The sequence below is a fragment of the Ammospiza caudacuta genome, chromosome 34, assembly GCF_027887145.1.
Source record: "Ammospiza caudacuta isolate bAmmCau1 chromosome 34, bAmmCau1.pri, whole genome shotgun sequence".
NCBI lineage: Eukaryota > Metazoa > Chordata > Aves > Passeriformes > Passerellidae > Ammospiza > Ammospiza caudacuta.
In genome coordinates this window covers 3,455,800-3,483,092 of record NC_080626.1, presented here as the reverse complement: position 1 = coordinate 3,483,092, position 27,293 = coordinate 3,455,800, and the positions used below count along the sequence as shown (strand labels likewise).

General features: G+C 39.2%; 1 protein-coding gene across 1 annotated transcript in view; it reads left to right on the top strand.

The window, feature by feature from the left end:
- Nucleotides 1-27,293, top strand: part of PRKCG (protein kinase C gamma) — a 40,314-nt gene that overhangs the window by 10,817 nt on the left and 2,204 nt on the right. The window contains exons 6-17 of the mRNA XM_058822704.1: nt 808-964; nt 4,827-4,961; nt 7,923-8,010; nt 8,102-8,131; nt 8,719-8,871; nt 11,199-11,372; nt 14,825-14,916; nt 15,672-15,734; nt 17,400-17,538; nt 20,517-20,597; nt 21,315-21,422; nt 23,332-23,472. Coding sequence (XP_058678687.1) covers nt 808-964; nt 4,827-4,961; nt 7,923-8,010; nt 8,102-8,131; nt 8,719-8,871; nt 11,199-11,372; nt 14,825-14,916; nt 15,672-15,734; nt 17,400-17,538; nt 20,517-20,597; nt 21,315-21,422; nt 23,332-23,472 — 1,361 coding nt within the window. The remainder of the gene's footprint in view (nt 1-807; nt 965-4,826; nt 4,962-7,922; nt 8,011-8,101; nt 8,132-8,718; nt 8,872-11,198; nt 11,373-14,824; nt 14,917-15,671; nt 15,735-17,399; nt 17,539-20,516; nt 20,598-21,314; nt 21,423-23,331; nt 23,473-27,293) is intronic.

Below are 27,293 nucleotides of genomic sequence, written 5' to 3'. Positions count from 1 at the left end.
TTTTTTCCCATTTTTTCCCCAAAATCCCGGATTTTTTTTCCTGGAATTCCTGGAGTTTTCCATTGGGAGGATCCCAGAATATTTCAGATCCCAAATCCCAAAAAAAACCCCAAAAAATTCCCATTTTTTTCCCCATTTTTTGGCGTATTTTCCCCATTTTTTGCCTTATTTTCGTCATTTTTTCACCGATTTTCTCCATTTTTTCACCGTTTTTTCCCGGATTTTTTCCCAAATTCCCAGAATTTTTTCCCATTTTTTCCCCCCAGAATTCCCAGTGGGGCAATCCCCGAATCTAATCCCAAAAACCCCAAAAAATCCCATTTTTCCCCCACTTTTCCCCCATTTTTTGCCGTATTTTCGTCATTTTTTCACCGATTTTTCCCGGATTTTTTCCCAAATTCCCAGAATCTTTTCCCATTTTATTTTCCTGGATTTTCCAGTGTGAGAATCCCAGAACCTAATCCCAAAAACCCCAAAAAATTCCCATTTTTTCCCCACTTTTCCCCCATTTCTTGCCGTATTTTTGTCATTTTTGCACCGATTTTCGCCATTTTTTCACCGTTTTTTCCCAAATTTTTTCCTGAAATTCTGGAATTTTCCCGTGGGCGAGGCCAGGAACCTGATCCCGATGGATCCCAAAATATTTCAGATCCCAAATCCCAAAAACCCCCAAAAATCCCATTTTTCCCCCAATTTTTGCCATATTTCTTCCATATTTTCGTCATTTTTTCACCGATTTTCGCCATTTTTTCACCGTTTTTTCCCGGATTTTTTGCCAAATTCCCGATTTTTCCCTTTTTTTGCCAGTGGGCGAGGCCAGGAACCTGATCCCCATGGACCCCAACGGGCTCTCGGACCCCTACGTGAAGCTGAAGTTGATCCCCGACCCCAAGAACGTCTCCAAGCAGAAAACGCGGACGGTGAAGGCGACGCTGAACCCGGTGTGGAACGAGGCTTTCCTCTTGTGAGAAAAACGGAAAAATAATCAAATTTGGGGAAAAAAATAAAAAATGGGGAAAAAACGGTGAAAAAATGGCGAAAATCGGTGAAAAAATGGAGAAAATACAGCGAAAAATGGGGAAAATATGGCAAAAAAATGAGGGGAAATTGGGAAAAAGAGAGGAGGAAAATCAGGGAAAAAACGGGAAAAATTCAGGGAAAAATTGGGGAAAAAATGGGAATAAAAATGGGAATAAAAAAGGGAAAAAATGAGGAAAAATTGGGGAAAAAATGGGAATAAAAAGGGGAATAAAGAGGGGAAAAAATGAGGAAAAATTCAGGGAAAAATGGGGAAAAATGGGAATTAAAAAGGAGGAAAATTGGGGAAAAATTCAGGGAAAATTTGGGGGAAAATGGGAATAAAAATGGGAATAAAAAGGGGAAAAATTGCAGAAAAAAATGGGGAAAAAATGAGAATAAAAAGGGGAAAAATTGGGGAAAAGTTCAGGGAAAAATGGGTATAAAAATGAGAATAAAAAGGGGGAAAATTGGGGAAAAATTCAGGGAGAAATGGGAATAAAAATGGGAATAAAAATGAGAATAAAAATGGGAATAAAAAGGGGAAAAATTGGGGAAAAATTCAGGGAAAAATGGGGAAAAAATGGGAATAAAAAGGGGAATAAAGAGGGGAAAAAAAGCGGGAAAAATTGGGGAAAAAATGGGAAAAAAAAGGGGAATAAAGAGGGGAAAAATTCAGGGAAAATTTCAGGGAAAAATGGGGAAAAATGGGAATAAAAAGGAGGAAAATTGGGGAAAAATTCAGGGAAAATTTGGGGGAAAATGGGAATAAAAATGGGAATAAATAAAGGAAAAATTACAGAAAAATTGGGGAAAAAATGAGAATAAAAAGGGGAAAAATTGGGGAAAAGTTCAGGGAAAAATGAGAATAAAAATGGGAATAAAAAGGGGAATAAAAAGGGGAAAAATTGGGGAAAAATTCAGGGAAAAATGGGGAAAAAATGGGAATAAAAAGGGGAATAAAGAGGGGAAAAAAAGCGGGAAAAATTGGGGAAAAATGGGAAAAAAAAGGGGAATAAAGAGGGGAAAAATTCAGGGAAAAATTCAGGGAAAAATGGGGAAAAATGGGAATAAAAAGGAGGAAAATTGGGGAAAAATTCAGGGAAAATTTGGGGGAAAATGGGAATAAAAATGGGAATAAATAAAGGAAAAATTACAGAAAAATTGGGGAAAAAATGAGAATAAAAAGGGGAAAAATTGGGGAAAAGTTCAGGGAAAAATGAGAATAAAAAGGGGAATAAAAAGGGGGAAAATTGGGGAAAAATTCAGGGAGAAATGGGAATAAAAATGGGAATAAAAATGAGAATAAAAATGGGAATAAAAAGGGGAAAAATTGGGGAAAAATTCAGGGAAAAATGGGGAAAAAATGGGAATAAAAAGGGGAATAAAGAGGGGAAAAACGGGAAAAATTGGGGAAAAAATGGGAAAAAAAAGGGGAATAAAGAGGGGAAAAATTCAGGGAAAATTTCAGGGAAAAATGGGGAAAAATGGGAATAAAAAGGAGGAAAATTGGGGAAAAATTCAGGGAAAATTTGGGGGAAAATTGGGGAAAAAATGGGAATAAAAAGGGGAAAAATTGCAGAAAAAAATGGGGAAAAAATGAGAATAAAAAGGGGAAAAATTGGGGAAAAGTTCAGGGAAAAATGAGAATAAAAAGGGGAATAAAAAGGGGGAAAATTGGGGAAAAATTCAGGGAGAAATGGGAATAAAAATGGGAATAAAAATGGGAATAAAAATGGGAATAAAAATGGGAATAAAACTGGGAAAAATTGGGGAAAAAATGGGAATAAAAAGGGGAAAAATTGGGGAAGAATTGGGAATAAAAAGGGGGAAAATTTCAGAGAAAAATTGGGGAAAAATTCAGGGGAAAATTGGGGAAAAAATGAGAATAAAAATTTGAATAAAAAGAGGAAAAATGGTGGAAAAAATGGGAATAAAAAAGGGAAAAATTGGCCAAAAATGGCGAAAAAATTTGGGAAAAAAGCAGGAAAATCCAGATTTTTTCCCAAATTCTCCCAAATGCTGTGGAACTTTCCGGAACCCAGCACGCTGCGGCCCGGGGACGCGGAGCGGCGCCTCAGCTTTGGGACTGGGGGAATCTGGGAAAAATGGGAATAAAAATGGGAATAAAACTGGGAAAAAATGGGGGAAAAATGGGAATAAAAATGGGAATAAAAATGGGAAAAAATTGGGGAAAATTCAGGGAAAAATTGGGGGAAAATGGGGAAAAAATGGGAATAAAAATCGGAATAAAAAGGGGAAAAATGAGGAAAAATTCAGGGAAAAATGGAGAAAAAGTGGGAATAAAAAGGGGAATAAAAAGGGGAATTAAAAGGGGAATAAAAAGGGGAAAAAATGAGGAAAATTTCAGGGAAAAATGGGAATAAAATGGGAATAAAAATGGGAATAAAAAGGAAAATAAAAAGGGGAAAAAATGAGGAAAATTTGGGGGAAAAATGGGGAAAAAAAGGGGGAAAATTGGGGAAAAAATGGGAATAAAAAGGGGAATAAAAATGGGAATAAAAATGGGAAAAAATTGGGGAAAATTCAGGGAAAAATTGGGGGAAAATGGGGAAAAAATGGGAATAAAAATGGGAATAAAAAGGGGAAAAATGGTGGAAAAAATGGGAATAAAAAGGGGAAAATTGGCCAAAAATGGCGAAAAAATTTGGGAAAAAAGCAGGAAAATCCAGATTTTTTCCCAAATTCTCCCAAATGCTGTGGAACTTTCCGGAAGCCAGCACGCTGCGGCCCGGGGACGCGGAGCGGCGCCTCAGCTTTGGGACTGGGGGAATCTGGGAAAAATGGGAATAAAAATGGGAATAAAACTGGGAAAAATTGGGGAAAAAATGGGGGAAAAATGGGAATAAAAATGGGAATTAAAAGGGGAAAAAATTGGGGAAAATTCAGGGAAAAATTGGGGGAAAATGGGGAAAAAATGGGAATAAAAATTTGAATAAAAAGGGGAAAAATGGTGGAAAAAATGGGAATAAAAAGGGGAAAATTGGCCAAAAATGGTGAAAAAATTTGGGAAAAAAGCAGGAAAATCCAGATTTTTTCCCAAATTCTCCCAAATGCTGTGGAACTTTCCGGAACCCAGCACGCTGCGGCCCGGGGACGCGGAGCGGCGCCTCAGCTTTGGGACTGGGGGGAATCTGGGAAAAATGGGAATAAAAATGGGAATAAAACTGGGAAAAAATGGGGGAAAAATGGGAATAAAAATGGGAATAAAAATGGGAATAAAAATGGGAAAAAATTGGGGAAAATTCAGGGAAAAATTGGGGGAAAATGGGGAAAAAATGGGAATAAAAATGGGAATAAAAAGGGGAAAAATGAGGAAAAATTCAGGGAAAAATGGAGAAAAAGTGGGAATAAAAAGGGGAATAAAAAGGGGAATTAAAAGGGGAATAAAAAGGGGAAAAACTGAGGAAAATTTCAGGGAAAAATGGGAATAAAATGGGAATAAAAATGGGAATAAAAAGGAAAATAAAAAGGGGAAAAAATGAGGAAAATTTGGGGGAAAAATGGGGAAAAAAAGGGGGAAAATTGGGGAAAAAATGGGAATAAAAAGGGGAATAAAAATGGGAATAAAAATGGGAAAAAATTGGGGAAAATTCAGGGAAAAATTGGGGGAAAATGGGGAAAAAATGGGAATAAAAATGGGAATAAAAAGGGGAAAAATGGTGGAAAAAATGGGAATAAAAAGGGAAAAATTGGCCAAAAATGGCGAAAAAATTTGGGAAAAAAGCAGGAAAATCCAGATTTTTTCCCAAATTCTCCCAAATGCTGTGGAACTTTCCGGAACCCAGCACGCTGCGGCCCGGGGACGCGGAGCGGCGCCTCTCGGTCGAGGTCTGGGACTGGGACCGGACGTCGCGCAACGACTTCATGGGCGCCATGAGCTTCGGCGTGGCCGAGCTGCTCAAGGGACGCGTGGACGGCTGGTCATTAAAAATTCGTTAATTTGATTAAGTTCATTAATTTAGGACATTGGGGATTTTTGAGGGTTTTTTTCGCGGCTTTTTTTGGGGAAAAAACGGAATTTTTTGGCGAAAAAATGGGATTTTTTGGTGAAAAAATGGGATTTTTTGGGGGTAAAAATGGGATTTTTTGGGGGTAAAAATGGGATTTTCTTTTGGATTTTCTGGGAAATTTTGGGGTTTGGGGATTTGGGGGATTTACAGAAATTTTTTGGAATTTTTTGGACGGTTTTGGAAGTAATTTTGTATTTTTTGGGGATTTTTTTGGGATTCCATGGGCGCCATGAGCTTCGGGGTGGCCGAGCTGCTCAAGGGACGCGTGGACGGCTGGTCATTAAAAATTCGTTAATTTGATTAAGTTCATTAATTTGGGACATTGGGGATTTTTGAGGGTTTTTTTCGCGGCTTTTTTTGGGGAAAAAACGGAATTTTTTGGCGAAAAAATGGGATTTTTTAGTGAAAAAATGGGATTTTTTGGGGGTAAAAATGGGATTTTCTTTTGGATTTTGTGGGAAATTTTGGGGTTTGGGGATTTGGGGGATTTTCAGAATTTTTTTTTGGAATTTTTTGGGGGGATTTTGGAAATCTTTTTTAATTTTTGGGGGATTTTTTGGGGATTTTTTTGGGATTTCACGGGCGCCATGAGCTTCGGCGTGGCCGAGCTGCTCAAGGGACGCGTGGACGGCTGGTCATTAAAAATTCGTTAATTTTATTAAGTTCATTAATTTGGGACATTGGGGATTTTTGAGGGTTTTTTTCGCGGCTTTTTTTGGGGAAAAAACGGAATTTTTTGGCGAAAAAATGGGATTTTTTGGTGAAAAAATGGGATTTTTTGGCGAAAAAAATGGGATTTTTTGGGGGTAAAAATGGGATTTTCTTTTGGATTTTCTGGGAAATTTTGGGGTTTGGGGATTTGGGGGATTTTCAGAAATTTTTTGGAATTTTTTGGACGGTTTTGGAAGTCATTTTGTATTTTTGGGGGATTTTTTTGGGATTCCATGGGCGCCATGAGCTTCGGGGTGGCCGAGCTGCTCAAGGGACGCGTGGACGGCTGGTCATTAAAAATTCGTTAATTTGATTAAGTTCATTAATTTAGGACATTGGGGATTTTTGAGGGTTTTTTTCGCGGCTTTTTTTGGGGAAAAAACGGAATTTTTTGGCGAAAAAATGGGATTTTTTGGGGGTAAAAATGGGATTTTTTAGTGAAAAAATGGGATTTTTTGGGGGTAAAAATGGGATTTTCTTTTGGATTTTCTGGGAAATTTTGGGGTTTGGGGATTTGGGGATTTTCAGAATTTTTTTTTGGAATTTTTGGAATTTTTTGGAGGGTTTGGGAAGTCTTTTTTAATTTTTGGGGGATTTTTTGGGGATTTTTTTGGGATTTCACGAGGGCCATGAGCTTCGGCGTGGCCGAGCTGCTCAAGGGACGCGTGGACGGCTGGTCATTAAAAATTCGTTAATTTTGTTAATTTGGGGCAATTTGGGGAATTTGCGGATATTTTGGGGGCTTTTTTGGGGAAAAAATTCAATTTTTTAGGTAAAAAATTGGATTTTTTGGGTTAAAAATTGATTTTTTTTTTTAATTTCTAAGGGGATTTTAAAGGGATTTGGGAATTTGGGAATTTTGGGGAGTTTGGGAATTTTTGGGGGTTTTTTGGGGGGAAAAAATTCGATTTTTTAGGTAAAAAAACTGGGATTTTTGGAGATAAATTTTTTTTTTTTGGGATAAAATTGGGTTTTTTATAAAAATTTCTAAGGGGATTTTAAAGGGATTTGGGAATTTGGGAATTTTGGGGGAATTTTTTGGGGATTTTGGGGGCTTGGGGAATTTTTGAGAATTTTTTAGGCTTTTGGGGATGCTTGGGGCTGATTTTTGTGGTTTTTTTGGGAGGGAAAAATTGGATTTTCTTCAGAAAAAAAAAATATTTAAAATGTTCAGGGTGTTTTAAGGGAGTTGGGAGGAAAATGGGGATTTTAGGAATATTCGTGGCTTCTGGGGGTTTCTTTTGGGGGGGATTTTTGGGATTTTTTGGGATTTTTTTTAGGATTTTTTGGTGAATTTTTGGGGAATTTTTTAGGATTTTTTGGGGAATGTTTTTAGGATTTTTTGGGGAATTTTTGGGGAATTTTTTAGGATTTTTTGGTGAATTTTTGGGGAATTTTTTTAGGATTTTTTGGGGAATTTTTTTAGGATTTTTTGGGGAATTTTTTTAGGATTTTTTGGGGAATTTTTGGGGAATTTTTTTAGGATTTTTTGGGGAATTTTTTAGGATTTTTTGGGGAATTTCTGGGGGATTTTTTTAGGATTTTTTGGGGAATTTTTAAAGGATTTTTTGGGGAATTTTTGGGGAATTTTTTTAGGATTTTTTGGGGAATTTTTGGGGAATTTTTTAGGATTTTTTGGGGAAATTTTTTGGGATTTTTTGGTGAATTTTTGGGGAATTTTTTTAGGATTTTTTGGGGAATTTTTTAGGATTTTTGGGGGAATTTTTGGGGAATTTTTTTAGGATTTTTTGGGGGAATTTTTAGGATTTTTGGGGAATTTTTTTAGGAATTTTTTGGGTATTTTTTTAGGATTTTTTGGGGATTTTTTTTTTTTTTTATTTTTTTGGGAATTTTTGGGGAATTTTTGGGGAATTTTTTGAGGAATTTTTGGGGAATTTTTTAGGATTTTTTTGGGGAATTTTTGGGAATTTTTACGGGGGAAATTTTGGGAGGGAGTTTGGCAAAAAATGGAGAATTTTGACAAAAACCGTTGAGACTTTGGGGGAACTCGGGGTGATTTTGGGGAGGATTTTGGGGGTTTTTGGGTGGGAATTTGGGGATTTTGGGCCACATTTGAGGAGGAACTGCCCCCAAAATTCAGATTTTTTGCCAAAATTCCGATTTTTCCCCAAAATTGCCGTTTTTCCCCCCAATTTCCAGGTTCAAGCTGCTGAACCAGGAGGAGGGCGAGTATTACAACGTCCCCGTGGCCGACACCGACGACTGCGGCCTCCGGCCAAAATTCGAGGTTTGGAGCCCCAAAAATCCCCAAAAATCCCCAAAATTCCACAAAAATCTGAAAATTCCATAAAAAGAAAAAAATCTGGTTTTTTTTCCAGGCCTGTAATTATCCACTGGAGCTGTACGAGGTAAAATTGGGGGGAAATTTGGGTGAAAAATTGGGTGAAAATAAGGAAAAAATGGGAGTGAAATTGGGGAGAAAACGGGAAAAAATAAGTGGGAAAAATTGGGGAAATTTGAAAAAATATTCAGGGAAATAAAGGGAGAAATTGAAGGAAAATTGAGGCGAAAAATTGGGTGAAAATAAGGAAAAAATGGGAATAAAATTGGGGAGAAAACGGGAAAAAATGTGGGAAAATTTGGGGGAAATTTGAGAAAAATTGGAGAAAATAAAGGGAGAAATTGCAGGAAATTTGGGCGAAAAATTGGGTGAAAATAAGGAAAAAATGGGAGTGAAAGTGGGGAGAAAACGGGAAAAAATAAGTGGGAAAAAATTGGGGGGAAAATGGGGGGAAACATACAGGAAAAAAAAGGAAAAATGGTGGAAAATTTGGAAAAAAATTGGGAAAAAAAGGGAAAAAATGGGGGAAAATTGTTGAAAAAATGGGGGAAAATTGTTGGAAAAATGGGGAAAATGAGGGTAAATTATGGGGAAAATGAAAAACTGGGAAATGAAGGAAAAGGAGAGAAATAATTTGGGATTTTGTCGTTGCAGAAAGTGCGGAGAGGCCCCGGCCCCTCCCCCACCCTGGGCCCCTCCCCCCTCCCCTCCCCCACCGAGCCCAAGCGGGGCCTGGGGGGCAGCGGCCGCTCCCAGCTGGGGGATTTCACCTTCCTGATGGTGCTGGGCAAGGGCAGCTTCGGAAAGGTCAGAGAAGTCCCAAAATCCCAGAAAAAAATGGGGAAAAATTGGGAAAAAATGGTGAAAAAATGGCGAAAAACGGCGAAAAAATGGCGAAAAAATGACAAAAAATGGCCAAGATAGGTGGAAAAATGGCTCAAAACCAATCCCCAACGACACCAAAATTCAGCTGCAGGGAGGTGAGATCACAGAATTCCCAAAATTTCAGGGATTTGGGAATATCCAGAAAAAAATTGGGGGAAAAATAGGGAAAAAATTGGGAAAAAATGGTAAAAAAATGACAAAAAATGGCCAAGATAGGTGGAAAAATGGCCCAAAACCAATCCCCAACGACACCAAAATTCAGCTGCAGGGAGGTGAGATCACAGAATTCCCAAAATTTCAGGGATTTGGGAATATCCAGAAAAAATTGGGAAAAAACGGAGAAAAAATGGTAAAAAAATGGCGAAAAAATGACAAAAAATGGCCAAAAAATGGAGGGAAACAGCCAAAATAGGTGAAAAAAATGGCCCAAAATCACCCCAAAATTCAGCTGCAGGGAGGTGAGACCCAGAATTCCCAAAATTACCAAAATCTTGGGAATTTCCCCCGAAAAAAAGGGGAAAATTCTGGAAAAAATCCCAAAAAATGGAGTAAAATGGCAAAAAGTGGTGGGAAAGGGTGAAAAATGCCTCAAAATGAAGCCAAAAAAAGCCCAAAATTCAGCTGGACCCAGCTGGGAAAGGTGAGATCTCAAAATTCCTGAAAATTTGGGAATTCCTCAAAATATTTTGGAAAATTGGTTAAAAAATGGCAAAAAAATGACGAAAAATGGCCAAGATAGGTGAAAAAATGGCCCAAAACCAACCCCGAACGACACCAAAATTCAGCTGCAGGGAGGTGAGATCACAGAATTCCCAAAATTTCAGGGATTTGGGAATATCCAGAAAAAATTGGGAAAAAACAGAGAAAAAATGGTGAAAAAATGGCGAAAAAATGACAAAAAAAAATGGCCAAAAAATGGTGGGAAACAGCCAAAATAGGTGAAAAAAAATGGCCCAAAATCACCCCAAAATTCAGCTGCACAGAGGTGAGACCCAGAATTCCCAAAATTCCCAAAATCTTGGGAATTTCCCCCCAAAAAAGGGGAAAATTCTGGAAAAAAATTTAAAAAAATGGAATAAAAAGGGAAAAAGTGGTGGGAAAGGGTGAAAAATGCCTCCAAAAAAAGCCCAAAATTCAGCTGGACCCAGCTGGGAAAGGTGAGATCTCAAAATTCCTGAAAATTTGGGAATTCCCTCAAAATATTTTGGAAAAATGGTTAAAAAATGACGAAAAATTGGTGAATAAGTGGCCAAAAATGGGAAGAAAAGGCTTCAAAACGCCCCAAAACCAACCCAGAATAACCCCAAAATTTCTCTAGGGAAGGTGAGATCTTGGAATTCCCAAAATGCCCAAAAAATCCTGGAAAAAATCCCAAAAAATTCCCCAAAAAATTCCGAACCGATTGAGGGACCTGAACGTGAAACCTCCCAGAAAACCGAGCAGAACCAAGTGAAAAACCTGGAAAAAATCACTGGAAAATGAAAAAAAAAATTGGAAAAAAATAGATAAAAAAATTCCCAAAAGTCCAAAAAAATTTCCAAAACGTTTCTGGAACATTCTGGAACTGCCCAGGCCCAGAAATTCTGGAAAAAATGGGGAAAACTTCCTGGAAAAGTCCTAAAAAATTCCTAAAAAATTCCTTCAAAGTTGATAAAAATCCCAAAGGAGTTGGAGGATAACTGGGGCACGTTAAATACATGGAAAATCACAGGAAAAAATCAGAAAAAAATTCCTAAAAATTCCAAAAAATTCCCTGAAAAATTCCAAATCATTTGGAAAACATCTGGGTCTGTGAAATAGCCCCAAAATCCCATCGGAACCACCCAAAACTCATTTAAATGACAAAACATTTTAAAAACGTCAAGGAGAAAACTTCAAAAAATCAGAAAATATCAAAAAAATTTTTTAAAAACTGCCAAGAATTCCCCCAAAAATTCCCCAAAACCCCAAATAATCCGAGACCATGAAATAGCCCCAAAATTGCACCAGAACCAACTAAAAATCATTTAAAAATCCGAAAAAAAAATCATTTAAAAATCAGAAAAAAATCAAGAAAAAATTGGAAAAAAATCCAGAAAAAATCTGAAAAAAAAAACAGGAAAAAATCGAAAAAAAAAAAAAAAAAATCGGAAAAAATCAAGAAAAAATCGGAAAAAAAATCAAGAAAAAATTCCGAAAAATTCTGAGAAAATTCCTAAAGAGCCCTGGGGCTTTCTGGGTGATTGTGGAACCTTCCGGAACGCGCCCAGGTGATGCTGGCGGAGCGCCGGGGCTCGGCTGAGCTCTTCGCCATCAAGATCCTGAAGAAGGACGTGGTGGTGCAGGACGACGACGCCGCCTCCACCCTGGTGGAGAGGAGGGTGCTGGCCCTGGGACCCCGGCCCCACTTCCTCACCCACCTGCACTCCACCTTCCAGACCCCCGTGAGATACTGGGACAGACTGGGACAAACTGGGACAAACTGGGAGGGATTGGGAGAGATTTGGAGTCAATGGGAGCCAATGGGAATCAATGGGAGCCAATGGGAGCCAATGGGAATCAATGGGAGTCAATAGGAATCAATGGGAGCCAATGGGAATCAATGGGAGCCAATGGGAGTCAATGGGAATCAATGGGAGCCAATGGGAGTCAATGGGAATCAATGGGAGCCAATGGGAGTCAATGGGAGCAAATGGGAGCCAATGGGAATCAATGGGAGTCAATAGGAATCAATGGGAGCCAATGGGAATCAATGGGAGCCAATGGGAGTCAATGGGAATCAATGGGAGCCAGTGGGAGTCAATGGGAGCCAATGGAAGTCAATTGGAGCACATGGGAGTCAATGGGAACCGATGGAAGCCAATGGGAGTTGATGGGAACCAATGGGAGCCAATGGGAGCCAGTAGGAACTAATGGGAGCCAACGGGAATCAATGGGAGTCAATGGGAGCCAACGGGAGTCAATGGAAGTCGATGGGAGCCAGTGGAAGCCAATGGGAGTCAATAGAAGCCTGTAGGAACTAATGGGAACCAATGGGAGTCAATGGCAACCAATGGGAAGCAATGAAGCCAATGGGAGCCAATGGAACCCAATGGGAGCCAATGGGAATGGATGGAAGGGAATGAACTGGGAGTGGTCACTGGGATGAACTGGGAGCACTGGTGGAGAGGAGGGTGCTGGCCCTGGGACCCCGGCCCCACTTCCTCACCCACCTGCACTCCACCTTCCAGACCCCCGTGAGATACTGGGACAGACTGGGACAAACTGGGAGGGATTGGGAGGGATTTGGAGTCAATGGGAGCCAATGGGAATCAATGGGAGCCAATGGGAGTCAATGGGAATCAATGGGAGCCAATGGGAATCAATGGGAGCCAATGGAAGTCAATGGGAGCACATGGGAGTCAATGGGAACCGATGGAATCCAATGGGAGTTGATGGGAACCAATGGGAGCCAATGGGAACTGATAAGAACCAATGGAAACCAGTGGGACTCAATGGAAGCCAATGGGAGCCAATGGGAGTCAATGGGAGCCAACGGGAATCAATGGAAGCCAATGGGAGTCAATGGGAGTCAATGGACTGGGATGGACTGGGATACACTGAGATACACTGGGAGGGGTGGAAAGGGGTCAGTGGGGACCCTGGGATGGACTGGGATGAACTGGGAGCAACTGGGAAGTACTGGGATGGCCTGGGAGTTACTACGAGTCAGTGGGAGGCAATGGAAGTCAATGGAAGTCAGTGAAGCCAGTGGGAGTCAATGGGAGCCAATGGGAACCAACGGGAGTCAATGGAAGTCCATGGGAGTTAATGGAAGCCAATGGGAGCCAGTGGAAGTCAATGGGAGTCAATAGAAGCCTGTAGGAACTAATGGGAACCAATGGGAGTCAATGGGAACTGATAAGAACAAATGGAAACCAGTGGGACTCAATGGAAGCCAGTGGGAGCCAATGGGAGTCAATGGGAACTAATAAGAACCAATGGAAACCAATGGGAGCCAATGGGAGCCAATGGGAGCCAATGGAAGTCAATTGGAGCAAATGGGAGTCAAAGGGAACCAATGGGAATCCAATGGGAGTTGATGGGAACCAATGGGAGCCAATGGGAACTAATAAGAACCAATGGAAACCAGTGGGAGTCAATGGGAGCCAATTGGAGTCAATGGGAGCCAACGGGAGTCAATGGAAGTCGATGGGAGCCAGTGGAAGCCAATGGGAGTCAATAGAAGCCTGTAGGAACTAATGGGAACCAATGGGAGTCAATGGCAACCAATGGGAAGCAATGAAAGCCAATGGGAGCCAATGGAACCCAATGGGAGCCAATGGGAATGGATGGAAGGGAATGAACTGGGAGTGGTCACTGGGATGAACTGGGAGCACTGGTGGAGAGGAGGGTGCTGGCCCCGGGACCCCGGCCCCACTTCCTCACCCACCTGCACTCCACCTTCCAGACCCCCGTGAGATACTGGGACAGACTGGGACAAACTGGGAGGGATTTGGAGGCGATGGAAGCCAATGGGAGTCAATGGAAGGGATGGACTGGGATGAAATGGGATGGAATGGAAGGGACTGGGACGGACTGGGATGAACTGGGGTGGACTGGGAGGGGTGGGAAGGGGTCACTGGTGACAATGGGATGGACTGGGAGCAACTGGGATGAACTGGGAGGGACTGGAAGCAACTGGGAGCCAGTGGGAACCAATGGAATCAATGGGAACCAATGGAAGCCAATGGGAACCAATGGGAACCAATGGGAACCAATGGAGGGAGATTTGGGGTGTACTGGAATGGACTGGGAGTGAACTGGGATGGACTGGGATGGACTGCGAGGGGTGGGAAGGGGTCGCTGGGGACACTTTGATGGACTGGGATGTACTGGAAGCAACTGGGAGTAACTGGGAAGGACTTGGAGTCAATGGGAGTAAATGGAAGGCAATAGAAGTCAATGGGAAGTCAATGGGAACCAATGGGAGCCAATGGGAGTCAATGGAAGAGGATGGACTGGGAGCACTGGGATGGACTGGGAATGGGAACTGGGGGCACTGGCATAAACTGGGAGTGACTGGGAGCTGCTGGGAGGGACTGGGAGTTACTGGGAGCCAATGGGAACCAATGGGAACCAATGGGAAGGGGTTGAAGTGGGAGGAACTGGGATGAACTGGGAGTAAACTTGGAAGGACTGGGAGTTACTGGGATGAACTGGGAGGGACTGGGATGGACTGGGAGGGATGGAAGTCAAGGGAAGCCAATGAGAACCAAGGGAAGTAAATGAGAGTCAATGGAAGTCAATGGGAGCCAATAGAAGTCAATGGGAACCAATGGTAGTCAATAGAAGTCAATGGAAATCACTTGGAACCAAGGGAAGTCAATGAGAGTCAATGGGAATCAGTGGGAGCCAATGGAAGTCAATGGAAATCAATGGGAGCCAATGGAAGTCAATGGGAGCCAATGGAAGTCAATGGAAATCAATGGGAACCAATGGAAGTCAATGGAAGTCAATGGGAGCCAATGGGAGCCAAGGGAAGAGGATGAACTGGGATGGACTGGGAGTCAACTGGGATGGACTGGGAGGGACTGGGAGTGAACTGGGATGAACTGGGATGGACTGGGAGTGAACTGGGATGAACTGGGAGGGGACTGGGAGTGAACTGGGATGAACTGGGAGGGGACTGGGAGTGAACTGGTCCAAACTGGGACGAACTGGTCCAAACTGGGATGAACTGGGATCAGCTTTCACCATTTCTGGCTCTTTTTGGGGCCGGAATCTCCACTTGGAGCTGGAATTTTTGGGGAATTTCGGGGAAATTCGGGGATTTTGGGGCACTGGGCTGAACTGGGAGGGGACTGGGAGTGAACTGGTCTCAAACTGGTCCAAACTGGTGCAAACTGGTGGGCAGGACCGGCTGTACTTTGTGATGGAATACGTCACTGGCGGCGACCTCATGTACCACATCCAGCAGGTCGGCAAGTTCAAGGAGCCCCACGCGGCGTGAGTGACCCAAAATCCTCGGAATTCCGCCCAAAAAATTCCCAAAAATTCCTCAGAAAGGGAAAATTCCAGAAAAAACTGGGAAAAAAATGGAAAAATCCCCATGAAAATCGATGAAAATACCTCGAAATTATCAAAAATTCAGCCCAGAATCCCTGGAATCCTCCCCAAAATATTCCCAAAAAATTCTGGGAATTCTTCTCAAAATATTCCCAAAAAATTTAGGGATTCCTGGGAAGGAATTGGAAGGAAAAAACTCCCAAAAAATTCCCATTAAAATCAATGAAAATGCCTCAAAATTACCAAAAAATCAGCCCTGAAATCGAGCTTCAAACTCCAAAGTTTTTGAAATTATTCTCAAAATATTCCTAAAAAGTTCTGGGAATTCCTTGGAAGGACTCAAAAGTGGAAAATCCTGGAAAAATTCCCAGAAAAATTGAGAAAAATCCTGGGAAAACCCCCACAAAAATCTCTCCAAAATTCAGCCCAAAACTCCCCCCAAAATATTCCCAAAAATTCTGGGAATTTTCCCTGAATTATTCCCAATTTTTGCAGGTTTTTTTTTCCAATTTTTCTCTGATTTTTTCCCTTAATTTTTCCTGATTTTTCCCAAAATTTTTCCCTTTTTTTTCCGTTTTTTTTCCCCAATTTTCCCCATTTTTTTCCTAAATTTTCTCCAATTTTCCCCCGTATTTTCCCAGATTTTTCTAAATTTTCCCGATTTTTTTTTTCCTAAATTTCCCCAAATTTTCCAGGTTTTACGCAGCTGAAATCGCCATCGGGCTTTTCTTCCTGCACAACCAAGGGATCATCTACAGGTGGGGCTCCCAAAATTCCCAAAATTCCCAAAACTCTCGGCTGAACAAGAAATATCCCCCAAAAATTAAAAAACAATCCAAAAAGTCCCCCAAAAAATCCATTAAAATGGCCAAAAATTGCAAAAAAAATCCACAAAAATTCCCAAAAAATCCCCAAAAACCCCAAAAATTCCCAAAATTCTTAAAATAAATAAAACCATGAAAAAAAATCCAAAATAATCCCAAAATTCTCTCTTAAAATAAATAAAACCATGAAAAAAAATTTAAATAATCCCAAAATTCTCTCCAAAAATAAATAAAACCATGGAAAAAAATCCAAAAAATCCCCCAAAAAATCAAATTAAAATGGCCAAAAAATCACCAAAATTTGCCCTAAAAACGTCAAATTTTTTTCCCAAAATTCCCCCAAAAATCCCAAATTTTTTTCCAAATTTCCAAAAATTTTAAAAATTTCCCAAATTTTTGGAAAATGAGGGATTTGAAGCTGGACAACGTGATGCCCCCAGTTCTACCCTCAAAAAGTCATTAAAGAATTCCCCAATAAATTCCCCAAATTTCAAAAAAATCCTTTAAAATTAAAAATACATTAAAAAAAAATTCCCCAGAAATCCTAAAATTCTCTCTTAATATAAATTAAAAGAAAAAAATCCAAAATAATCCCAAAATTATCTCATAACTAAATAAAACCATGAAAAAAAATCCAAAATAATCCCCAAAAATTCAAATTAAAATGGCAGAAAATGGCCAAAAAATCACGAAAAATGGCCAAAAAATCACCAAAATTTGCCCTAAAAACGTCAAATTTTTTCCCAAAATTGCCCAAAAATCCCCCAAATTTTTCCAAAAATTTCCCGAATTCCCAAAAATTGTAAAAAATTCGTAATTTTTGGGATTTGAGGGATTGGAAGCTGGACAACGTGATGCCCCCAACTCTACCCTCAAAAAAACCCCCAAAAATCATCAAGAATTCCCCAATAAATTCCCCAAAATTCCAAAAAAATCCTCAGAATTGAAAATACATCAAAAAAAATTCCCCAGAAATTCCAGAGATCCCAAAATTCTCTCTTAAAATAACAAAAAAAAGAAAAAAAATCCAAAATAATCCTCAAAAAATCAAATTAAAATGGACAAAAATGACCAAAAAATTACCAAAAATGGCCAAAAAATCACCAAAAATTGCTCTAAAAACGTCAAATTTTTTCCCAAAATTGCCCAAAAATCCCCCAAATTTTTCCAAAAATTTCCCGAATTCCCAAAAATTGTAAAAAATTCGTAATTTTTGGGATTTGAGGGATTGGAAGCTGGACAACGTGATGCCCCCAACTCTACCCTCAAAAAAACCCCCAAAAATCATCAAGAATTCCCCAATAAATTCCCCAAAATTCCAAAAAAATCCTCAAAATTGAAAATACATCAAAAAAAATTCCCCAGAAATTCCAGAGATCCCAAAATTCTCTCTTAAAATAACAAAAAAAGAAAAAAAATCCAAAATAATCCTCAAAAAATCAAATTAAAATGGACAAAAATGACCAAAAAATGGCTAAAAAATCACCAAAAATTGCCCTAAAAACGTCAAATTTTTTCCCAAAATTCCCCCAAAAATCCCAAATTTTTTTTCCAAATTCCCCAAAATTTTAAAAATTTGCCACATTTTTGGAAAATGAGGGATTTGAAGCTGGACAACGTGATGCTGGACGCGGCGGGCCACGTGAAGATCACGGACTTCGGGATGTGCAAGGAGAACGTCTTCGACGGCAGCTGCGCCCGAACCTTCTGCGGCACCCCCGACTACATCGCCCCCGAGGTGACAAAATCCCCAAAAACACAAAAAGCTGGGAATTCACGGAAAATCTGGGAAAAAAAAATGAAAAAAATCCCACAAAAAATGGAGTTTATACTGATTTTTTGGTGATTTTTTTGGTGATTTTTTGGTGATTTTTTGGTGATTTTTTACTGATTTTTTATTGATTTTTTGGTGATTTTTTGGTGATTTTTTTGTGATATTTTTGCGATTTTTTACTGCTTTTTTACTGATTTTTTGGTGTTTTTTTGTGATTTTTACTGATTTTTTGGCGATTGTTTTGTGATTTTTTGGCGATGTTTTGGTGATTTTTTACTGATTTTTTATTGAATTTTTTTGTGATTTTTTTGGTGATTTTGAGGAACCCCAAAACACAAAAATCCCGAAAAAAATGAAAAAAATCCCACAAAAAATGGAGTTTATACTGATTTTTTGGTGATTTTTTTGGTGATTTTTTTGGTGATTTTTTGGTGATTTTTTACTGATTTTTACTGATTTTTTATTGATTTTTTGGTGATTTTTTTGTGATATTTTTGCGATTTTTTACTGCTTTTTTACTGATTTTTTGGTGTTTTTTTGTGATTTTTACTGATTTTTTTACGGATTTTTTGGCGATTGTTTTGTGATTTTTTGGCGATGTTTTGGTGATTTTTTACTGATTTTTTATTGAATTTTTTTGTGATTTTTTGGTGATTTTGAGGAACCCCAAAACACAAAAATCCCGAAAAAATGAAAAAAATCCCACAAAAAATGGAGTTTATACTGATTTTTTTGTGATTTTTTTGGTGATTTTTTGGCGATTTTTTGGTGATTTTTTGGTGATTTTTTACTGATTTTTACTGATTTTTTATTGATTTTTTGGTGATTTTTTGGTGATATTTTTGCGATTTTTTACTGCTTTTTTACTGATTTTTTGGTGTTTTTTTGTGATTTTTACTGATTTTTTTACTGATTTTTTGGCGATTGTTTTATGATTTTTTGGCGATGTTTTGGTGATTTTTTACTGATTTTTTATTGAATTTTTTTGTGATTTTTTGGTGATTTTGAGGAACCCCAAAACACAAAAATCCCGAAAAAATGAAAAAAATCCCACAAAAAATGGAGTTTATACTGATTTTTTTGTGATTTTTTTGGTGATTTTTTGGCGATTTTTTGGTGATTTTTTGGTGATTTTTTACTGATTTTTACTGATTTTTTATTGATTTTTTGGTGATTTTTTTGTGATATTTTTGCGATTTTTTACTGCTTTTTTACTGATTTTTTGGTGTTTTTTTGTGATTTTTACTGATTTTTTGGCGGTTGTTTTGTGATCTTTTGGCGATGTTTTGGTGATTTTTTACTGATTTTTTATTGAATTTTTTTGTGATTTTTTGGTGATTTTGAGGAACCCCAAAACACAAAAATCCCGAAAAAATGAAAAAAATCCCACAAAAAATGGAGTTTATACTGATTTTTTTGTGATTTTTTTGTGATTTTTTTGGTGATTTTTTGGCGATTTTTTGGTGATTTTTTGGTGATTTTTTACTGATTTTTACTGATTTTTTATTGATTTTTTGGTGATTTTTTTGTGATATTTTTGCGATTTTTTACTGCTTTTTTACTGATTTTTTGGTGTTTTTTTGTGATTTTTACTGATTTTTTTACTGATTTTTTGGCGATTGTTTTGTGATTTTTTGGCGATGTTTTGGTGATTTTTTACTGATTTTTTATTGAATTTTTTTGTGATTTTTTGGTGATTTTGAGGAACCCCAAAACACAAAAATCCCGAAAAAAATGAAAAAAATCCCACAAAAAATGGAGTTTATACTGATTTTTTGGTGATTTTTTTGGTGATTTTTTGGTGATTTTTTGGTGATTTTTTACTGATTTTTTATTGATTTTTTGGTGATTTTTTTGTGATATTTTTGTGATATTTTTGCGATTTTTTACTGCTTTTTTACTGATTTTTTGGTGTTTTTTTGTGATTTTTACTGATTTTTTTACGGATTTTTTGGCGATTGTTTTGTGATTTTTTGGCGATGTTTTGGTGATTTTTTACTGATTTTTTATTGAATTTTTTTGTGATTTTTTGGTGATTTTGAGGAACCCCAAAACACAAAAATCCCGAAAAAAAATGAAAAAAATCCCACAAAAAATGGAGTTTATACTGATTTTTTTGTGATTTTTTTGTGATTTTTTTGTGATTTTTTGGTGATTTTTTGGTGATTTTTTACTGATTTTTTACTGATTTTTTGTGACTTTTTTCTGATTTTTTGGCGATTTTTTTCTGATTTTTTTCTGATTTTTTTCTGATTTTTTGGCAATTTTTACTGATTTTTTACTGATTTTTTGGCGAATTTTTGGTGATATTTTTTACTGATTTTTCACTGATATTTTTGTGATTTTTTGGCGATTTTTTAATGATTTTTTACTGAATTTTTACTGATTTTTTACTGATTTTTTTTTTGTGATTTTTTTGGCGATTTTTTACTGATTTTTACTGATTTTTTTGTGATTTTTTGGCGATTTTTTGGTGATATTTTACTGATTTTTTACTGATTTTTTGGTGATTTTTTGGTGATTTCTGGGGTATGTTTTGGAATTTCCAGAAATTCTTTGAATTCCCAAAAATCTGGGGAAAAACCCAGAAAAAACCAGGAAAAAATTGGATTTTTTAGGGATTTTTTGGTAAATTATTGCGTACCAACCCTACGGCCAATCCGTGCACTGGTGGAAAATCCAGGAAAAATTCGGAATTTTTTGAGAATTCTCAAAACCTTCAGAATTCCCAAAAATCCAGGAAAAAAATCTGGGAATTTTGAGGAAAACCCAAGAAAAAATTCCAGAAAAATGGGAAAAAAATTGGATTTTTTGGTCATTTTTGGGCCGTTTTTGGTCATTTTTTCACCGTTTTTTTCCGGGTTTTTTTTGGGAATTCCCAAATTTTGGGAATTTTGGGAATTTTTGGGGAATTTTGTTGAATTTTGCCTCTGGGATTTCAGATTATTGCGTACCAACCCTACGGCAAATCCGTGGACTGGTGGTCCTTCGGCGTCCTGCTCTATGAGATGCTGGCGGGGCAGGTGAGGAAAAAAAGAGAAAATTTGGGAATTTTTGGGGAAAATTTTAGGAATTTTGGGGAAATTTTGGGATTTTGGGATTTTTGGGGGAAGTTTGGGGGATTTTAGGGGAAAAATTGGGAATTTTTGGGTTTTTTTGGGGATTTTTTAAAGTTTTTTGGGGCTTTTTATCAGAATTTTTTGGCATTTTCTGGGGCATTTTTGGGAGAATTTTTGGGGAATTTTTTGGGAATTTTGGTTGAAACTTTTTGGAATTTTTGGGAAAGAAATTTGGGGATTTTCAGGGATTTTTTTAGTTTTTTTTGTGATTTTTTGGGGAATTTTTTTGGATTTTAAGGGAATTTTGGGGGGAGTTTTGGGGAAGTTTTGGGAATTTTCTGGGAGTTTTGGGGATTTTTGAGATTTAGGAATTTGGGATTTTTGGGGGAAAAATTGGGAATTTTTTGGGGAATTTTTAGGGATTTTTTGGCTTTTTTAGGGATTTTTTTGGGGATATTTTAGAGATAATTTCAGAATATTTTGGAGATAATTTGGGGCTGTTTTGGGGCTGTTTTGGGAATAATTTTCGGGTAACTTGGAGGCAATTTTAGGAATATTTTGGGAATATTTCAGGGTTATTTTAGGAGTATTTTGGGGCTATTTTGGTGATAGTTTAGGAATATTTTGGGGCTATTTCAGGGATATTTTGGGGATATTTTGGGCTGTTTTTTGTGTCCCCAGCCCCCGTTTGACGGCGAGGACGAGGACGAGCTGTTCCAGTCCATCCTGGAGCAGACGGTGACGTACCCCAAATCCCTGAGCCGCGAGGCCGTGGCCATCTGCAAGGGGGTGAGAGGCCAAAAGTACCCAAAAATAGCCCCAAAATCCTGAAAAAATCACCAAAAAATCCCCTAAAATATCCCCAAAATTATCCCTAAAAAACCCCAAAAGTACCCCAAATCTCGCCCAAAAAATCCCCAGAAATAGCACAAAAATGTCCCCGAATTTACCCAAAAACATCCCTAAAATACCCCAAAATTTGCCCAAAAATATCCCCAAAATATCCCCAAAATTATACACAAAAATACTCTAAAAATCCCCTAAAATCAGCCCAAAAATCCTGAAAAAAATCACCCAAAAATCCTGAAGAAATGACCAAAAAATCACCAAAAATACCCCAAAATTACCCCAAAATATCCCCAATTCTTAGCCCAGAAAATCCCCAAAAGTAGCGCAAAAATGGACCCAAATTTACCCAAAAACATCCCCAAAATACCCCAAAAATACCCAAAAATCCTGAAGAAATCACCAAAAAGTCACCAAAATTACCCCAAAATATTCCCAATTCTTAGCCCAGAAAATCCCCAAAAATAGCACAAAAATGTCCCCAAATTTACCCAAAAACATCCCCAAAATACCCCAAAAATACCCAAAAATATCCCCAAAATTATACACAAAAATACCCCAAAAATCCTGAAAAAAATCACACAAAAATCCTGAAGAAATTACCAAAAATCAACAAAAATACCCCAAATCTAGCAAAAAAATCCTCAAAAATAGCACAAAAATTGACCCAAAATTACCCAAAAATATCCCCAAAATACCCCAAAATTTACCCAAAATATCCCCAAATCTAACCCTAAAAATCCCCACAAATAACACAAAAATATCCCCAAATTTACCCAAAAATACCCCAAAAATACCCCAAAAATATCACCCACAATATCCCCAAAATCACCCCAAAAATCCTGAAAAAATCATGAAAAAATCACCAAAAAATCAGCAAAAATACCCCAAAATTACCCCAAAAAATCCCCACAAATAACACAAAAATGTCCCCAAATTTACCCAAAAACATCCCAAAATACCCCAAAATTTACCCAAAATACCCCGAAAATTCCCCAAAAATACCCCAAAAATCCTGAAGAAATCACCAAAAATACCCCAAAATTACCCCAAAATATCCCAAATTCTTAGCCCAAAAAAACCCTAAAAACAGCACAAAAATGTCCCCAAATTTACCCAAAAACATCCCCAAAATACCCCAAAATTTACCCAAAATACCCCAAAAATACCCCAAAAATACCCCAAAAATACCCCAAAAATCCTGAGAAAAATCACCCAAAAATCCTGAAGAAATCACCAAAAATACCCCAAAATTACCCCAAAATATCCACCATTCATAGTCCAGAAAATCCCCAAAAATAGCGTAAAAATGTCCCCAAATTTACCCAAAATACCCCAAAAATTGACCCAAAAATTGACCCAAAAATTCCCCCAAAATCACCCCAAAATTCCTGAAAAAAATCACCCAAAAATCCTGAAGAAATCACCAAAAATACCCCAAAATTACCCCAAAATATCCCCAAATCTCGCCCAAAAAATCCCCACAAATAGCACAAAAATGTCCCCAAATTTACCCAAAAACATCCCCAGAATACCCCAAAATTTACCCAAAATACCCCAAAAATACCCCAAAATCACCCCAAAAATCCTGAAGAAATCACCAAAAATACCCCAAAATTACCCCAAAATATCCCCAATTCTTAGCCCAAAAGAACCCCAAAAACAGCGCAAAAATGTCCCCAAATTTACCCAAAAACATCCCCAAAATACCCCAAAAATTCCCCAAAAATTCCCCAAAAATCCCCCAAAAAAATCCCCTGCGCCGACCCCGGATCCGCCGTTCCCGCTCCGATTTTCTCGCTTTTTTTTTTGTTTTTTTGTGGATTTTGAGCGTTTTCCGCTCTCCCGGCAGTTCCTGACCAAGCACCCCGGGCGGCGGCTGGGGGCGGGCGCGGGGGGCGAGCAGGAGGTTCGGGGCCACCCCTTCTTCCGCAGAACCGACTGGGAGCGCCTGGAGCGCCTGGAGGTGCCGCCGCCCTTCACGCCCCGGCCGGTGAGTGCCCCAACGGCCGGAAATCCTCCCCAAAATGGCCTGAAATGCCCCCCAAAATAGCCCCAAAATGGCCTGAAATGCCCCCCAAAATAGCCCCAAAATGGCCTGAAATGCACCCCAAAATAGCCCTGAAATACCCCCCAAAATATCCCCAAGATAGCCTGGAATGCCCCCCAAAATAGCCCCAACATGGCCTGAAATACACCCCAAAATAGCTCTGAAATGGCCAGAAATGCACCCCAAAATAGCCCCAAAATGGCCTGAAATGCCCCCAAAAATAGCCCCAACATGGCCTGAAATGCCCTCAAAAATAGCCCTGAAATACCCCCCAGAATAGCCCCAAAATGGCCTGAAATGCACCCCAAAATAGCCCCAGAATAGCCCCAAAAATAGCCCCAAAAATAGCCCTGAAATACCCCCCAAAATAGCCCCAAAATGGCCTGAAATGCACCCCAAAATAGCCCCAAAATAGCCCTGAAATAGCCCTGAAATGGCCTGAAATGGCCCCCAAAATAGCCCTGAAATACCCCCCAAAATAGCCCCAAAATGGCCTGAAATGCACCCCAAAATAGCCCTGAAACACCCCCCAAATTAGCCCTGAAATGGCCTGAAATGCACCCCAAAATAGCCCCAAAATAGCCCCAAAATCCCCCTAAAATAGCCCTGAAATGGCCTGAAATGGCCCCCAAAATAGCCCTGAAATACCCCCCAAAATAGCCCCAAAATGGCCTGAAATGCCCCCCAAAATAGCCCTGAAACACCCCCCAAATTAGCCCTGAAATGGCCTGAAATGCACCCCAAAATAGCCCCAAAATAGCCCCAAAATCCCCCTAAAATAGCCCTGAAATGGCCTGAAATGGCCCCCAAAATAGCCCTGAAATACCCCCCAAAATAGCCCCAAAATGGCCTGAAATGCACCCCAAAATAGCCCTGAAACACCCCCCAAATTAGCCCTGAAATGGCCTGAAATGCACCCCAAAATAGCCCCAAAATAGCCCCAAAATCCCCCTAAAATAGCCCTGAAATGGCCTGAAATGGCCCCCAAAATAGCCCTGAAATACCCCCCAAAATAGCCCCAAAATGGCCTGAAATGCCCCCCAAAATGGCCTGAAATACCCCCCAAAAATAGCCCCAAAATAGCCCTGAAATCACCCATAAATAGCCCCAAAATGGCCTGAAATGCACCCCAAAATAGCCACAGAATAGCCCCAAAAATAGCCCCAAAATGGCCTGAAACGCACCCCAAAATAGCCCTGAAATACCCCCAAAAATAGCCCCAAAATGGCCTGAAATGCCCCCCAAAATAGCACCAGAGTAGCCCCAAAAATAGCCCTGAAATGCCCCCCAAAATAGCCCCAAAATAGCCCTAGAATAGCCCCAAATAGCCTGAAATACCCCCCAAAATAGCCCCAAAATGGCCTGAAATGCCCCAAATAGCCCCAACATGGCCTGAAATGCACCCCAGAATAGCCCTGAAATAGCCCCAAAAATAGCCCTGAAATGCCCCCAAAATAGCCCCAAAATGGCCTGAAATACTCCCCAAAATAGCCCTGAAATGCCCCCCAAAATAGCCCCGAAATGGCCTGAAATGCACCCCAAAATAGCCCCCAGAATAGCCCCAAAATGGCCTGAAATACACCCCAAAATAGCCCTGAAATACCCCCAAAATAGCCCCAGAATAGCCCCAAAAATAGCCCCAAAAATAGCCCCAGAAATAGCCCCAAAATGGCTGGAAATACACCCCAAAATAGCCCTGAAATGCCCCCCAAAATAGCCCTGAAATGCACCCCAAAATATCCCCAAAATCCCCCCCAAAATAGCCCCAGAATAGGCTGAAATACCCCCCAAAATATCCCCAAAATGGCCTGAAATGCACCCCAAAATAGCCCTGAAGTAGCCCCAGAGTAGCCTGAAATGCCGCCCAAAATAGCCCCAAAATAGCCCTGAAATACCCCCCAAAATATCCCCAAAATGGCCTGAAATACTGCCCAAAACAGCCCCAGAATAGCCCCAAAAATAGCCCCAGAAATATCCCTGAAATCACCCCCAAAATAGCCCCAGAATAGCCTGAAATGCCCCCCAAAATATCCCCAAAGTGGCCTGAAATACTCCCCAAAATAGCCCTGAAATACCCCTCAAAAATAGCCCCAAAAATGGCCCTGAAATACCCCCAAAATAGCCCCAGAGTAGCCCCCCAAAATAGCCCCAAAATAGCCCCAAAATGGCCTAAAATGCACCCCAAAATAGCCCTGAAATACCCCCCAAAATAGCCCCAAAATGGCCTGAAATACCCCCAAAATAGCCCCAAAAATAGCCCTGAAATACCCCCAAAAATATCCCCGAAATCCCCCCAAAAATAGCCCCAGAATAGCCAGAAATGCCCCCAAAATAGCCCCAAAAATGGCCTGAAATACACCCCAAAATAGCCCTGAAATCCCCCCAAAATAGCCCCAGAATAGCCTGAAATGCCCCCCAAAGTATCCTCACAAATATCCCTAAAATACCCCCCAAAATAGCCCCAAAAATAGCCCCAAAAATATCCCCAAAATAGCCTGAAATACCCCCAAAAATAGCCCCAAAATGGCCTGAAATGCACCCCAAAATAGCCCCAGAATAGCCCCAAAATAGCCTGAAATGCCCCAAAATAGCCCCAAAATACCCCCCAAAATATCCCCAAAATAGCCCCAGAATAGCCCCAAAAATAGCCCTGAAATACCCCCAAAATAGCCCCAAAATGGCCTGAAATCCCCCCAAAATAGCCTCAAAAATATCCCTAAAATCACCCCCAAAATATCCCCAAAATACCCTGAAATGCCCCCAAAATATCCCCAAAATACCCTCAAAAATATCCCCAAAATACCCTCAAAAATATCCCCAAAATACCCTCAAAAATATCCCCAAAATACCCTGAAATACTAAAATACTGAAAAACTAAGAAAAAGAAATTTCCTAAATTTCCCCAAATCCCCCAAAATTTTCCCTTAAAAATCCTCAAATTTTCCCCAAAATTTCCATTAAAATCTCCCAAAATCCCCTAAAAAACCCCCCAAAACCCCCAAATTTTTCCCCAAAATTCCCTGAAAAATCTTCTCAAAAACCCCCAAAATTTTCCCAAAAATTAAAAAAAATTTCCTAAATTTCCCCACAAATTTCCTCCAAAATTTCTCCAAAATCCCCCAAAATTTTCCCTTAAAAATTCCCAAAAATCCCCAAATTTTCCCCAAAATCTCCCCCCAAAATTTCCATTAAAATCTCCCCAAAATCCCCTAAAAAATCCCCCCAAAAACCCCAAAATTTTTCCCCAAAATCCCCTGAAAAATCTTCTCAAATACCCCCAAAATTTTCCCAAAAATTAAAAAAAAATTCCTAAATTTCCCCACAAATTTTCTCCAAAATTTCTCCCGAAATCCCCCAAAATTTTCCCTTAAAAATCCCAAAATTTTCCCCAAAATCCCCTTAAAAATGCCCCCAAATTTTCCCCAAAATTCCCTCAAAAATCCCCCAAATTTTCCCAAAAATTAAAAAAAATTCCTAAATTTCCCCACAAAATTCCTCCAAAATTTCTCCCAAAATTTTCCCTTAAAAATCCCAAATTTTCCCCAAAAATCCCCAAAATTTTCCATAAAATTTCCCCAAAAATCCCAAAATTTCCCCAAATTTTTCCCATTTTTCCCTCTGACGCTGCTTTTCTCTCTCTCTGTGTTTGTCCGTTTGGTTTTTGGGGGAATTTGGGCAAATTTGGGATTTTTTGGTTGAAATTTCGGTTTTTTTGGGGCTTTGGGGTGGAATTTTTGGGCAAAATTTTGGGGTTTTTGAAAAAA